The 14,440-nt window shown below is 47.0% G+C and overlaps 1 protein-coding gene across 1 annotated transcript in view; it reads left to right on the top strand.

Moving 5' to 3' along the window:
• Nucleotides 1-2,591: 2,591 nt before the first annotated feature.
• Nucleotides 2,592-14,440, top strand: part of NFE2L2 (nuclear factor, erythroid 2 like 2) — a 33,441-nt gene continuing 21,592 nt past the window's right edge. The window contains exon 1 of the mRNA XM_015422448.1: nt 2,592-2,884. Within this exon, the coding sequence (XP_015277934.1) occupies nt 2,864-2,884 (21 nt within the window). The 5' untranslated portion in view covers nt 2,592-2,863. The remainder of the gene's footprint in view (nt 2,885-14,440) is intronic.

The following is a 14,440-nucleotide window of genomic DNA, read 5'->3' on the forward strand; positions in this document are numbered from 1 at the left end:
TGCGGCGGCGGGTCCTCCCGAACGATCCCGAGGACCTGGAGTTCACGGAGTCAGACGAAGCGACTTCCTCCACGCCAGAGCCGCCGGCCCCAGCACCCGTTCCAGTCCAGGTTGCCCCGGAACCTCCTGCGCTGTCGCCACCGGCAACACCGCAACCAACCTCCCTGCCACGGCCCCCGGTAGCACCCACAACCATCACACCAGAACTCCGTCATTCCACAAGGGCCAGGAAGGCCCCAGCGTACCTCCAGGACTTTGTGTGTGGGTAGTCTGGACTATGGGGGGAGGGGTGTAATGTACTCCGCCATTGCCACGTGCGCGACCGTTGGGCCATGCGGTCAAGCAAAGCCCCGAAGCTTCGCTCAGGGAGAACAATAGCCAAGCGGATCCTAGCCCGCACCTATCAGAGGGCCAGGTCCGCAGCCGAGAGCCTATGGGACTCTCGGCTACTGTAAATAGCCTATGGGAAGTAGAGGGTGGGTTTTGGTGGTGGGTTTTCTGGGCATATATACCGGCCTGCGAGCCGGCTGTCTTTTGTCTTGTTCCTTCTGAATAAAAGTACTTTGCTGAAATCACTCCACGTTTCTTAGTACTTTTCACAATATCTGTTTTTACCCCTTTCGTTTTTATTTCTGGCAGTCTTATTTAATGTTAACAAAAAGCAAATGTGCATATTTTCCAATAAAAATGTGTGTAATATTTGTTCATGTCTTGTGACTCAGACCTCTGATATTTCTTCTATGAGGCTCTTATGTTAAGCAAGTTTGGCCACCCCTGCTATAGGCCAATTAATTCATATTATCATTTGCAAAGTTAGGCTTTGGGGGAACTTTGTCTTCATATTGAAATTAACTCATATTAGTTACCCCAGTTTAAACCACTGAGAGGATATGTCTTGTTAGTGTGGTTTCTGGTGACACCTTCCATGCAGGATGGAGTTAGGCTCTTGGGAGAACCTTGTATTGAAATTAACTCATATGAGTTACCCTTAATGCCTTTTCATGACTTCCAGCTCTCAAAATGGTTAAAATGCTGCAGGATTACAACACAATAATAAACATGTTCATATGGAATCTGGATTTAACTGACCAAGCAAAGTGAAACCTTTGCTTAAATCTTACCTACCAAGGGCATCTAAGTTTTTGTTATGCAATGACTCTTTTGAACACTGAGCTAAGCAAATAAAAGCTGCTGCGCATATTCAGGGCACAAGTCTACATTCCAGCTTGATTTCCCTCATATCTTTTTTCAAGGTGACCGAGAATAACTGCCCTCTAGTAATTCCACTGAAGTAGCTGTTATTAGTTTGTTGCAGCAAAATTAAACAGGAGTCTTATGACAAGTTAAAGACCAAAAAAATTTCATTCTAGCATGGTGCAGTGGCTAAAACTGGTGGGCTCTGATCTGGAGAATTGAGTTTGATTCCCCACTCCTCCACATCAAGCCTGCTGGGGGTGTTTGTGCCACAAAGTTCTGAACTCTCTCAGCCTCATCTACCTCACAAGGTGTTAGTTACGAGCAGAGGAAGGGGAAAGGACTGTAAGCTGCTTCAAGACTCAACGTGGAAAAAAGCAGGGTATAAAAAACTACTCTTCTTGTGCGAATCAGAACCCACTTAATCAGATGTATGTAGCAGGCCCATACTAAGCAGACATACACACACAACATATATTCAGGCGGGTAGCCATATTGCTCTGAAGCAGCAGAACAAAGTTTGAGTCTAGTGGCACCTTTAAGACCAACAAAGTTTTATTCAAGGCATAAGCTTTTATGCGCGCACACACAAACATATATGTGGGGGGGGGCCCTTCAAACTTGCTCAGAAAGCAAAAAAGGTTATGTAATGTATTCATCCCAGACCACGTGCGCGGCCATTGCACCACGTGGTCAGGCGAAGCCGTCGAGCTTCGTTTGGAGGAACAATGGGACAAGCGGATCCCGCACCTATCAGCAGGCTAGGCTCCCAGTCGAGAGCCTATGGAACTCTCGACCACTATAAATAGCCAATCACGAGTGTGTGGGTGTGTTTTGGGTGCGGGGTTGTTGTGCATATAAACCAGCCTACGAGCTGGGCAACTTGTCTTTGTTCTGAGCTGAAATAAAGTATGAGGGCTGAAATCACTAATAAGTCTCAGTACTTTTCAGGTTATTAACAGCAACGCAGTCATTAGGTAAAATTCAAATGTGACCACCCCAAACAGGCCCTGTTCAAACGGCAACCATAATTTGTGATAATTCATTCAGCAAAACTAAGGAAACTGAGTTAACACCTGTAATGGCTGAGAAATTCTGTTTCCCTCATAATAATACCATATCTCTGGGTCATGACGATCCTGTACATGCATCGCCTAAGGGAAAGGGGGGGGGGGATCCCTACATAAAACAAAATCTTAGAAAGCGGCTTCACAGTAATAAAAAGTTAGTTTCGAGGGTGTTCCAACCAAGTCTCCCGATGAGGTTTGCCTTCTCCTAGCAAACCGGGGAGCCCAAGAGTTCTGCCTTGAACGTGTTACACGCTAGAGGGAGAGGGGGCGCTTGCCCAGGCAGAAAAAAGTCTGCGAACTCGGAGAGTTCTGTTTTGTTGTTGCAACTGCGTGCCCGGCACAGCTACCCTCCCTCGAGAAGAAGGAGCAGCAGCAGAAGGGGGAGAAAAGAGGCCTGCTCCCCGCCCTCTTCCTCCTCCTCGGAGTCCAGTGACTGGGAAGAGGCGGGGCGGAAGTGGGTAGGCGGCCGGTCGATTCCCGGCAGGGCAGCACGCCGGAGGAGCAGAGGGGCCAGGAACTGCGAAGGGAGCGGTAGCAGAAGCCATCGAGCAAGGGCGCCCCATCGAGCAAGGAGACGAGCGCCGCCCGCCAGCCGCACCATGGAGGTCGAGATGCCACAGGTGAGAGACCCGAGTCGCCCACCTGAAGCGAGAGATGGATGCAGGTCCGCCACGGCCCCTCCCTCTCCCCTTCCCCAGCGGGGAGGGAGGTGGAGGCCACGCCTCCTCGCGCGCCCGTTCTCTTCGGGACTTGGTTCGGGGGGAGGGGCGAGGGTAGGAGGCTCCGCCCACAATGCTTCTCGCCCGTCACGCACATCGAAGCGGCGCTCGCGGCCCCGTTCTGTCTTCTGTGACGTCACGTAGTCAGGCGCGCTGACTCACCGGCGCCGGGGGGGGGGTGGATCGGCTTGAGGAGTTGGATGTGAGCGTCTAGGCCTGTGGCCTTAGGCAGCTGCGCGGGGTGTTGTTTTCGCCTAAGCCCTCAGGTTGATCGAAAACACGGCAGTGACTCTGAGCGGGTGAAAACAGGCGTGGGTCTTGTGGCCCCTTAAAAGACGAAAGGAAATGTTGACCGCGTTCTTCAGAGGCCAAGAGCGGGTGCTCAGCCTTTGTTTGATTGAGTGCATTTGTTACTCCAAGGAGTTTAGGGCAGGGTACATCTTTCTGCCCTCCTCTATTTTACCCTCAGGATAACCTTGCAAGTAGATCAGGCTGAGGGAGAGCAAAAGGCCCAGGGTCACCACCAATGTTCCCTCTAAGCTGTGGAGTCTCGTGAGCAAAAAATCTACTTTGTGAGCTACTGGCATTAAAGTTGTGAGCGAGCAATATGGCTACTGCACAAATTAGTTTGCTCTGGAGCCCTCCTTCCTGAGCTAGGACAAAAAATGTGTGAGACGGAGGCTAAAAAACTGTGAGCTGGCTCAGACTAACTCAGTTTAGAGGGAACACTGGTCACCACTCCCGTAGAAGAGTGAAGGGTTTGAAATCTGGGTCTGCCGGATCCTACTGGAATACCCTATGCCACACTAGGTGTTTAAAACACACACACACACACGGAAACAGCCCTGTCAAGGGGCCATGAAATGCAGGAAATACACCACGAAATGCAGTTATGTAAAATACCTTATCTGGGAAAGCAGAGAGACCATTCACTGGTTCTGTTAAGCTACCGCACCTATGATGGGTGGGGAGTGATAGGTTTTGTTAAGGTAGTCACAATGCCATACAAATCCTAAACCACACACAGTTCAAGAGGGTAGTGTATGTGTGTGTGTGTGTGTGTGTGTGTAAAGCTCCAGGTCAGGCCACTGACTTATGGTGACCCTTCAAGTGGTTTTCAAGGCAGGAGACAAGCAAGTAATTTGCTGTTGCCTGCCTCAATGTGGTGCCCTCGCTGTCCTTGGTGGTTTCCCATCCAGGGCCGATCCTGCTTTGCTTTCAACACCTGACAAGATCAGGCTAGCCTGGGCCATCCAGGTCAGGACAGCAGAGAGCTGCTCCTTCATAAGAGTCATAATCTGCCACACCAGTTTGATGCTGGATGACAGAATGGCTGTGACTTCCTCAAGCCCTTGCGCCCTGCTTTCTTTTTTCTTGGGAAGGGTCCTGGGAATAGAGGCTGGAGTGAATGCTGTGGGGAACATTTGCTCCATGGAGGAATAAAAAGTTTGGAGAGCATGAAAAGTTTCCCAGTTTGGCTAACTTGGCTAAAGTAAGACTTGAGAGAGTTCTGGTGCTGTAATAATTGGGTTGTCTGGGCTGCTTCCTTTAGGTGGGAGGGAAGTATACATTGTCACATGTGAAGTGCTGAATAAATGCCTTTTGCCTTGGTTACAGTGGGTCAGGAAACTAATCTGTGCCACGGTGCATGTGTCTTCTAACTAAATTAAATGGATGGCCTCCTGAATTGGTTTTCTTATGTCAGGATCTGATAGTTACATAAGGTGTACTGCTAGGTCCTTTGTTTCTGGGGAACTTCTAGCAATATGCTTTGATTTACCATGCCTCTGAAAAGGAATCCTTGGGCTGCTTTTCAGTAGTAACTTGCTTGTTTGTGTAAATCTGATTATCGAATTTGTATGCGTAGTGCCCAGTGCCACTCAAAGACAAAGTGGACCTGGAGGAAATAAACATTCAAAGCTAGTTGAAAACTTTTGAAAGGTATCTCCTCTCAGAGAATCTCCTCCTATGTAAGGCAAGAGGAGGACATGCTTGCATGCTATTCCTTTCTGTCCATATGCACACTTTTTGTAGATTTTTTATTTTCCAGTTCCTAGAGTGAGGCTGTACCAGGTTTGGCCTGAATAATAAATATCTTTCAATCCCAGCGCAAACAAGACTCTGGCTCTTTCCCATAGACTTTTATAACCTGATCAAATGCAGGCCGGTATCTGAGGCAACACTCATTTTGTGCTTCTCTAGATTGTGTTGTTGTTGTTGTTGTTGTTGTTGTAGGAACGTTTGATGTCATGGTAAGAAGGGAGTTTTGTTGTGGTCTCGATGAATACAAGAAGTGGTATTCTTGCAGCCTTGGGAAATGCTTCTGGGTGCACCACAGATGTACATCGTAAACGCACTGAGGTCAAGGCACAAAAATCCCCTAGCACCTCCTGACTCTTCTTTCATATTGTGTCTCTCCCACTGTTCTCTATCGGTGTCTCTCAGGGCTTGGCTTTGCATAAGTAAAAGTTGGTAATATATTATTTTGTGAAGCAGTACAGGCAAGGAACTGACACCTGCTTAAAAAAATGCACAGTCGCCACTTTTTTGCTATATGGGAAGCAGAGAGGTAAATAAGAAATTCACCGAGGCTTCTGGGCCAATGGGGTCCTGCACGGGCAGAAGTTAATATCACAACCTGCTCCTTCTGTGAATGTGGGAAGTCAGTGCTGTGTCTGGGATAGAGGACAGCCAACTGTTTAATTGGCATGTGGCTCTCAGAAAGTTGCCTGTGGCAAAACATGTAATTGTCAGCAGTGCACTGGCCTGAAATCTTCAAGTGGCTTTGCAGATTTTAGTTGTGGTTGAACACAGATGTCACTATTTTATGTTACGTGGCTCTTGCAAAAAAAGAAAGAAAAACAAGCAGCTGGCCAGTGCACCCAGATGTTCTGCTTTGGATGACCTTTTTATGATCGGTGGTCTATGATGGGTGCTCCGTACAGATGTGTTGTCTGGCTCCCTTGTCCTTGAAGAGGACTTGCAATTTTGGACGCCACCGCCTCAACCACATGGAGGAGGATCACAGAATCACAGGTTCTTGTAAAGTGTTTATAATGAAAGAGGAGGCAAGGGCTCTAGTTTCTGGAGCGGTTGTAAAGTGGGGTGAGAGCCACTGTGGTGTAGTGGTTTGCAGAGTGCCGAACGAAGATCTGGGAGACTCCGGTTTGAATCCCAACGCTGCCATGGAAGCTTGCTGGGCCAGTCACAGTCTCAGCCTAGCCTACCTCACAGGGTGGTTATGAGGATAAAAATGGAGGAGAGGAGAACAATGTGAGCTGCCTTGGGGTATAAAAGATGGGGTATAAATGAAGTAAATAAATAATGCTAGGGCAAGAAAAGATCCAGCTGCTGGAAAAGACCTGTCTTCCACAAAGGTGCCGAAGCCCTGTCTTCCTTTGCAGCTGGTCGTCTCCAGTTTATTTACTTTATTCATACCTTGCCTTTCTCCTCAATGTTCTCTCCTCCTCCATGTGTCCTTACAACAACCCTGTGAGGTAGTTCAGGCTGAGAGGTTGTGACTGGCCCAAGGTCACCCAGTGAGCAGAGTGGGGATTCAAACCTGGGTCTCCAGGATCCTAGTCCAACACTGTAGCCACCACACCCTTCTGGCTTTCACACCCCTGTGTTTATGATAACTAGATCAGATAGCCAGGGAACAGTTGCCAGCAATGCTCCCTCTAAGATGTGGAGTTTTGTGAGCAAAAATTCTACTTTGTGTGAGCTACTGGCATTAAAGTTGTGAGCGAACCATTTGGCTACTGTCTAAATTAGTTGGCTCTGGAGTCGTCCTTCCTGAGGGAAGACAAAATTGTGTGAGCCGGAGGCTAAAAAAACTGAGCTAGCTCACACTAAATCAGCTTAGAGGGAACACTGGTTGCCAGGAGCACAAAAAGAAACTCAGTACCATGAGTGCCGGGGTGGGGGTGGGGGGCCTGTGTGCTTAGCAGAGTCAGCACACAGTGGCTTAGGATAAGGTGTGCTAACTTTGAGCCGCAGCCCTTTGCACATTTACCTAGGGTAAGCTCCACTGAACATAACTGGATTTATTTCTGAGTACACATCCCTAGTATTAGGTTGCAGTGCTACCTCACAAAAGGAGGCATTAGGCGGACTCTCCTGTGCTGTTGCACAAGCCTGGCAGGCAGGTACATGTTTCAGGTTTGAGGATTTAGGTGTAAGTGACCTAAAGGAAGGTGTGTTTCAAATCCCGGGGAGGTAAGAAAACAAATCAGTAGTAGCCTTTCTAACAGAAGAGCTCACAGCACCAGGATGTCAAGCTAGCATGCAGTTAGTTTTACACCAGTGAGAGTTAAATCTTGGCTTGTGGCACCTGTTACACAGTGGCTTTGGCATCATCTGTTTGAAACACCAACATTTTTTGCCCTCTTTCACTGAGGTGGCGATGAGGGAAAAAAATCATTATCCTCAGGGTAATACATTTAATTTTTTTCCTCTTTACATCTTGTCCCCCCAATCACTCATAAAACATGATGGAATATTACTAAAGCAAACATGTTAAGAACTGTCTTGTTTTCTTTGCTACTTTCAAGGCACACCTAGAAACAGTTTGATTACAATTTTGGTGCTGTCGACTGCGTTAAGGAAATGCTCAGTGAGTTCAGAAAAACTGTATGCATGTTCCTGCTGGTCTGAGAAGATGTATAAAACGGCAGAGGTGAATAATGGCATGTGTTTATTGCTTTGTGCTACTAAGAGGCTGTGGATATTTCAATGCTTTCTCTTCTCGGTTGAAATGAAAAGTGGCAGTTGTCTGTCATGGTTTCCCTAAAAGGGCCCTTCTTGTTCCATAGCGTGCAAACTTCAGGGCTAGGAAAGAAGTTTGGTGTTGTGCAATCATTTTCTTTTCCCCCCAGGGCTACTTTGTTTTGGAACGAGCCTTTCAGAGTACAGTTCCAGAAACCAAAATGTACCCGTTACCTGTAACTATTTAAAATGGGCTTGTGTTTTGGGTGAAAAAATGACTTTTACCATTGTAAATCTTAGCAGTAACTCTGCATATTAAGTTTCTTCCTTGATGTCGAAATATAAAGATGTCAGAAGACAGCATAAGAGGAGAAGTGAAATGATCCTTTTTCCTGTTTTGGAAGTTGTGTAACTTTCCAAGTTCTTTTGCTTAAATTAAAAAACCCCGAAAACCAACCAACCTGGGTAAAAAATTATGTAGTCTGAAATATTGCTATTCAGTTACTAAGGAGTTTCTTATTTGGGGCATATTTCCATCCTGTGGAGGAGAAAGCACTCTTCTTTTCACTGGCGTCATGATTCTTCACAGTAGAATTCAATGCATGTTTAAAAAGTAAAGGTAAAGGTTCCCTTGCTCGAACGCCAGTCGAGTCCGACTCTAGGGTTGCGGTGCTCATCTCCGTTTCAAAGCCAAAGAGCCAGCGCTGTCTGAAGACGTTTCCATGGTCATGTGGCCGGCATGACTAAACATCAAGGCGCACGGAACGCTGTTACCTTCCCACCGAAGTAGTCTCTATTTATCTACTTGCTATTTCTTGCTTTCGAACTGCTAGGTTGGCAGGAGCTGGAACTAGAGACGGGAGCTCACTCCGTCATGCGGCACACTCGGGTCTCAAACTGCTGAACTACTGCCCTTCCACAGCCTGCAGTTCAGCATCTTAACCACTTGAGCCACCGCAGCTTTACTGTGAAGTAAATCCCACTGTGTTCAGTGGGGCTTACACCCCGGTAACTGTTCATAGGATTACGCTGACAGTCAGTGGTGGAACGTTTTAGAGCAGGGATCCCCAATGTTGTGACTGTGGGCACCACGGTGACCTCCAACACCTTTCCTGGTGCCTGCCAAGTGCATTAGTAGGTCGGTGGAGCCAAGAGGGGTTTCTGCCCAGCAGTTTTGATTGGCTATTGAAATCTGATTGGCCGTGCAAATTAAAATAATGTCATTTCAGTGGCAGCTTCCACTACAGCGTTGATTTTATTCTCTCTCTCTCTCTCCTTTCCCATTATAATTTAAAAGATAAATCCTCTTGGCCTTCCTTTGTGTGTGACTCCTACTCTCTCGTGGCAGCCCTTTTGTGGTTGGCTCCAACTCCTATGGTGGCCCTTTTGTGATTGTGACCACCACCTTGTGCCCACAGCCTCAAAAAAGGTATTTTTGGGGGGGAACCCCTGGTTTAGAGCATCAGAATCTGTGTACTGGACAGAACCTGAATATCCTAAAGCATTGCTGTGTGAGTGCTGCTTTAGAAACAACCAAGAACCTCTTGGTACTGTAAAAGGTCAACAGCTTTATTGTGACTTGAGCCTTTCTGAGCCACAGCGCAGTTGACTCATTGCACGAAATGGAAAGTGAAGGTGTTGGATGCACAAGTGTGGGTCTGTTGTGCCGGGTGAGATTAAGAGGTCTGTACCCTAAAAGGAGCTGCGGTGGCTCAAGTGGTTAAGATGCTGAGCTGCAGGCTGTGGAAGGTGTGCCCTTCAGCAGTTTGAGACTCTAGTTCCACCTCCTGCCAACCTAGCAGTTCGAAAGCAAGAAATTGCAAGTAGATAAATAGGTACCACTTCAGTGGGAAGGTAATAGCGTTCCGTGTGCCTTGGTGTTTAGTCATGCTGGCCACATGACCACGGAAATTTCTTCGGACAGCGCTGGCTCTTCGGCTTTGAAATGGAGATGAGCACCGCAACCCTAGAGTCGGATTCGACTGGCTTTCGAGCAAGGGAACCTTTGCCTTTACTTACCCTAAAAGTAAAGGCACCATTTGTGCAATTAGTATAAGCGATATGTATCTTACATGGGCCATAACTTTTCTGTAAATAGTCGTATCTGCTCCTACAGTGTTGGTTTCTCTCTTTTTGTGATTCACTTCCTCTGTTTTGCCTCATTTCATGTCTCTCATTTGCATACCTTAGGTCCCGGTCACACAGGCCGCATATCGCGGGGGGGGGGGAGGCGTGGCTAATTGCCCCGGAGGAAACTAACGCGTGGCTGCCCGAGCACACGTCCCTGTCGAGGTCCTGTGGTTCGGGGGAAATGCCGATCAGACGGGTATCCTGCAGCGCGGCACAGAAGCCGCGCGATTGCACTAGCAATCGCTCTTTGTGCGCATGTGCTGTTGGGCACTGTTGCGCAACCTGCGGAGATGAACAGCGGCGGGCGGCGGATACCACGTAAGTCCACCGGGAACGCGATCAGACGCCCGCCCTTGGCCCGCGGTTGCAGGAAACTAGTACCTTGTAGGTACTAGTTTTTAACTCCGCACCTTCGGCGGGGGGCCATGGGTTTGCCACGGGAGCACTGCGCTTCCCAGATGTTGGGGTGAGATCGTGCCCGGAAAATCCGCGGGACTCCCGTGCCTCTCCCGCGGCAACTTTGCCGTGTGACCGGGGCCTTAGAACCCTTTTCCAGATCCCTACTTTTCCTATCTTGCTAGCCTAGAATCTGATCTTAGAAACCCCACAATTCCTTTTAATAGGATCCCTTTCTTCTCTGTTCCTTAGTGTTTTGCTGATAGCTGCAGACAGTGTTACGGAGCAGTCTTCAGCCTTTTCAGATGTGGGGCACACATCTCTGAGTCCCAGTCTGCCCTGTGAGACCCGTGCTCTTTGATTTCTTTGTATGCACGTGCTTGTTTTTCTCCCCCCTCCTGCCCTCGCTCTCCTTTTTCTCCTGGGTAGATGGGTGGATGCCATTGGCCAGGCTGATGTGGGAGCTTGCTCACTGCACTTTATACAAACATACCGTTTCCCGGGCAGGACTGAGTTTAAGAGAAATGGGCTCTGTCTGTTTGCTGTACAAGGTGCCTGTAACCGGGTGCTGTTTGTGCTGCCTCTTGCCCATCCCTGGGGTAATTCTGTAGCTTTCTTAAAACAACTAAACAGAGTGAGGCATGCGTAAATGTACATATAGTAAAAACAAAAAGATGGATGGCCCACTTGACGATTGGGGGAGGAGCAAGACTGAGACAAACATCTGAAGAGCTGATTAATATGTCTGTCAAATGTGTTGTGAAGGCAGGGGGGGGGAAGCAGAAACAGTTCCCACTTGGCTTGTTTGTTCCCTGATTCTAATCTGTTGCAAGGGAGCAGGGTTTCAGGTGTGCCAGGTGAAGGAAGGGAGGGGAACACAGAACTAGTGAAGGAGTGGGTGGCAGGAGTTATAGGTCAGGCCCTGACAAATTTCCTTCACCTTTAGGAGCTAGCCCGAAAGTTTAGGAGACCTACTTGGTTCCCCCCCCCCGGGCCCCCAGCGTTGTATTTTAAAGACACATTTTCTGATTATTTCTGCCACAAAGCCTAATCCTAAACAGTGTCTTGTAATTTTATTAAAGATCGGACAAAAGCCTTCTAGTGTATAAAGCAATACTGGGTGACCTGGTTGTCGTTAAGATGGCAGAAAGCTAAGCTTTAAACCTAACTTTTCCCCAGTTTCTTGTAACTTCATTGTTGCTTTAAAAAGCTCCATTTAATTGAATATTGGAACCAGTAGAGAAAGCAGCTGTTCAAGAAATGGTCTCGCAATGCTGAACGGTAACACGCAATGACAAGAACTTCACGCTACACAATGTATCCTGATGTGAAATGAAAAATAGGCTTTGTACTTCTGCAGTTGGTCAAGAGGTACTACGAGAACACATGAATCTGCCTTATTCTGAATCAGACCTTTGGTCCATCAAAGTCAGTATTGTCTTCTCAGACTGGCAGTGGCTCTCCAGGGTCTCAGGCAGCGGTCTTTCACATCACCCACTGCCTGGTCCTTTTAATGGGAGATGTCAAGGATTGAACTTGGGGCCTTCTGCATGTCAAGCGGTGGCTCTTCCACTGAGCCACTGGCCCTCCCCGGAAGAAACCATTGCCAGAAATGCTAGGTGCCACCATGACATTTGTAGGCCTAGCTGTGTGAAGTGGACACTTGGACTGACATCTTATGAACACTTCCCTGTGAGAAAGCTCCATTGAATAAAATCAGGCTTACCTCTGAGCAGACTTGCATAGGATTGCACTTTAAAAAAAAAAGTAAATGATTTTTATTAGTTTTTCAAACAGCACAACTTCTAACGTGTGCAGCTGCATATGTCAAAAATAAGTAATACAAAAGGAACAATACATTCAATAAATCAGTGCAAACAAATTATATGAAGGTAAGTGCTCCTTTTATGGGTGCACAGTTAGATATCCCCTTGTGCATGCCTTCACTAGTTCTGTCATTGGTAGGAACCTTACTCTGGCCACTGAATGGCTCCCAAGTTTGCCCGGGGGGGGGGGGGGGGGGGGAGCTGATGCTACAGTGTATGATACTGGCCTAACAATAGAATCCAGAATATGTTGGCTTCATATGTTCTCCACTCAAAAAAGTCTTCTTAAAAAATCCCTCTGTCTCCCCTGTATCACTTCTCTGCACTCCAGGTTTGTTCACTGCCTTGCTTTGGCTTAAAAAAAAAAAAAAAAGAGCTGGTGGTTCTTCAGATTGCATGTGGAGTTTGCATTTTGGTGCACAGGTTTGAGCAGCCCTCCGCTGGCACAAATTAAACATTAATCCGCCCTAGGTGTGTTTTGAATTTCAGCCAAAATGAAAAGTGGAGCACAGATTAACAACCCAGTTAAACTTTGCCTTGGCCCCAATTATCGCATTCCATTCTAAAGCAACCCATTTCTCTGCTTTCAGGATACTCGCTGAGAGCTTGGAATCCCTGTCTTTGAATACCCTTTTTTCCAGTCTTGTGACTAAAACCTGTGTGGAAGGTGTTGGACTCTGCTCAGAGGAAAGTGTACACTTTTTAAGGCAGAAGTTGTTAAACATACAGCAAGATTAACAGTCTTCAGACAGGTTTCTTCCACCGCTTATGCAACCAACCAGTTTTATAGCTAAGAAAAGGAAGAGTTGGCCTTTGGGGGAAAAAAGGAAATCGATCCGGACCTGGGAAATCTAAGGCTATTATAGCTGAGAAATCTCAGTTGCTCAGCCTAATAGCTTTATTTCTTGCTTGTTTTGATAAGTAATTGCTTTGCCTAGTAATAAAATGTAAAGTTCAGTATGGAAAAATACATTATGTGATAAAACCTTAGTGTCACATAGTCCAGACTTTGAAGGTAGTCTTTAAGTACTGCAATCCTTAAATATCCAAAGCCTCATTACGCTCTTTCAGGTTTTGTAAAACTAAATGCAGGCTTGAGCGTTTGCTAGAAAGCAACCTGGAAAGTAGCAGGAGACACGAGCCGTACATTTCGTTTTCGTATCGTCCCCCCCAATTACCATTCTTCATGCTCCCCTCCAGCCATCTCTTCCCCCTATTCTCCTTCTTCCTGCTTCTTCAGCTCACTCTTCCTTGCCTGTGACCTTCCAAGTCTTGCCTCAATTGTCCGTATTTTGTTAAACCCAAAAGAAAGTAATTGGTGGAAATTAGATAATATTACAAATCTGCATTCCTGTGTTAGTTTTACAGCGCAGTCCTAAGTGAAGTATGTGACCGAATTCTAATAGTGCTGTGTCGCAGTTCTCTCTGCCTGTTAGACCTCTTATGTGGATTTCCCCATTAATCCAGGTTGAGGGTTCCAGTCCACACACGTTCTCCCTTGTTCCTATGGGTCTATTCTGCTGATTGACATGAGGGCTCACTCTTGCTTTCATGTGTGCTGGTTTGGCCTGCTTGACATCTGACAGCTTTGTGAGGGTAGCACCTATGCTACAGATTGCCACTAATCCAGTCAGGTGACCAGGGTGTAGCCACTACCCCCTATATATTGGGGGCAGTGGTGTAGCAGGACCAATGTGGGTAGCACTGTCCAAAGGAATGACACTTGTGTGAAAATCTCACACTTCTCGCTCAGCACCGCATCACTGTGTCAGCCAGAGGGAAGCTTGTGGCTGGATGCAGCCAGTGGGCATGGATGGAGGGCAAACTGTAGTGGTTGTAGTGGTTAAGAGTGACGGACTCTAAACTGCGGAACTGGGTTCAATTCCACCCTCTTCCACTTGACGGTAACTTTTGAAGCCACATGGGCTTACTCCTAGGACGAATTTTTAGAAAGTGAACCTAAATCTTATATTAGACTAAGCACCCCACAAGACCAAACTGCTAGAGCTGCAAGTTAGTACTCTGCAAAGTCTTCAATATAAAAGCGATATAAAATGCTAATAAATATATGCCCTCCAATGTCCTTGAAATGGACTTTAAAAAGGCTTCAAAAACCTGTGGACCCAGTGTTGTGAGATTTTTTGGATGTGTGGGTGTGTGTTTAACCCTGTCACCCACACTTCCCCCCCCCCTCAGTTCGTGTGTGCCTCCTGAGTGTTGCCCCTTACCAAAGGCAGAAATGCAAGCTTGGAATTCACTAGTCTCTTCTTAAAATAGGACTTATCTTTATTATAGACAAACATTCAGAGTCCTAGTTCCTAAACGTTGATATAATACACAGAAAAATAAACATGCAAAGCAAAGTTTTCCCCACCCCATGCATGCGCGTCGAGAGGCC

The sequence above is a fragment of the Gekko japonicus genome, unplaced genomic scaffold, assembly GCF_001447785.1.
Source record: "Gekko japonicus isolate JY-2015 unplaced genomic scaffold, Gekko_japonicus_V1.1 scaffold1172, whole genome shotgun sequence".
Taxonomy (NCBI): Eukaryota; Metazoa; Chordata; class Lepidosauria; order Squamata; family Gekkonidae; genus Gekko; species Gekko japonicus.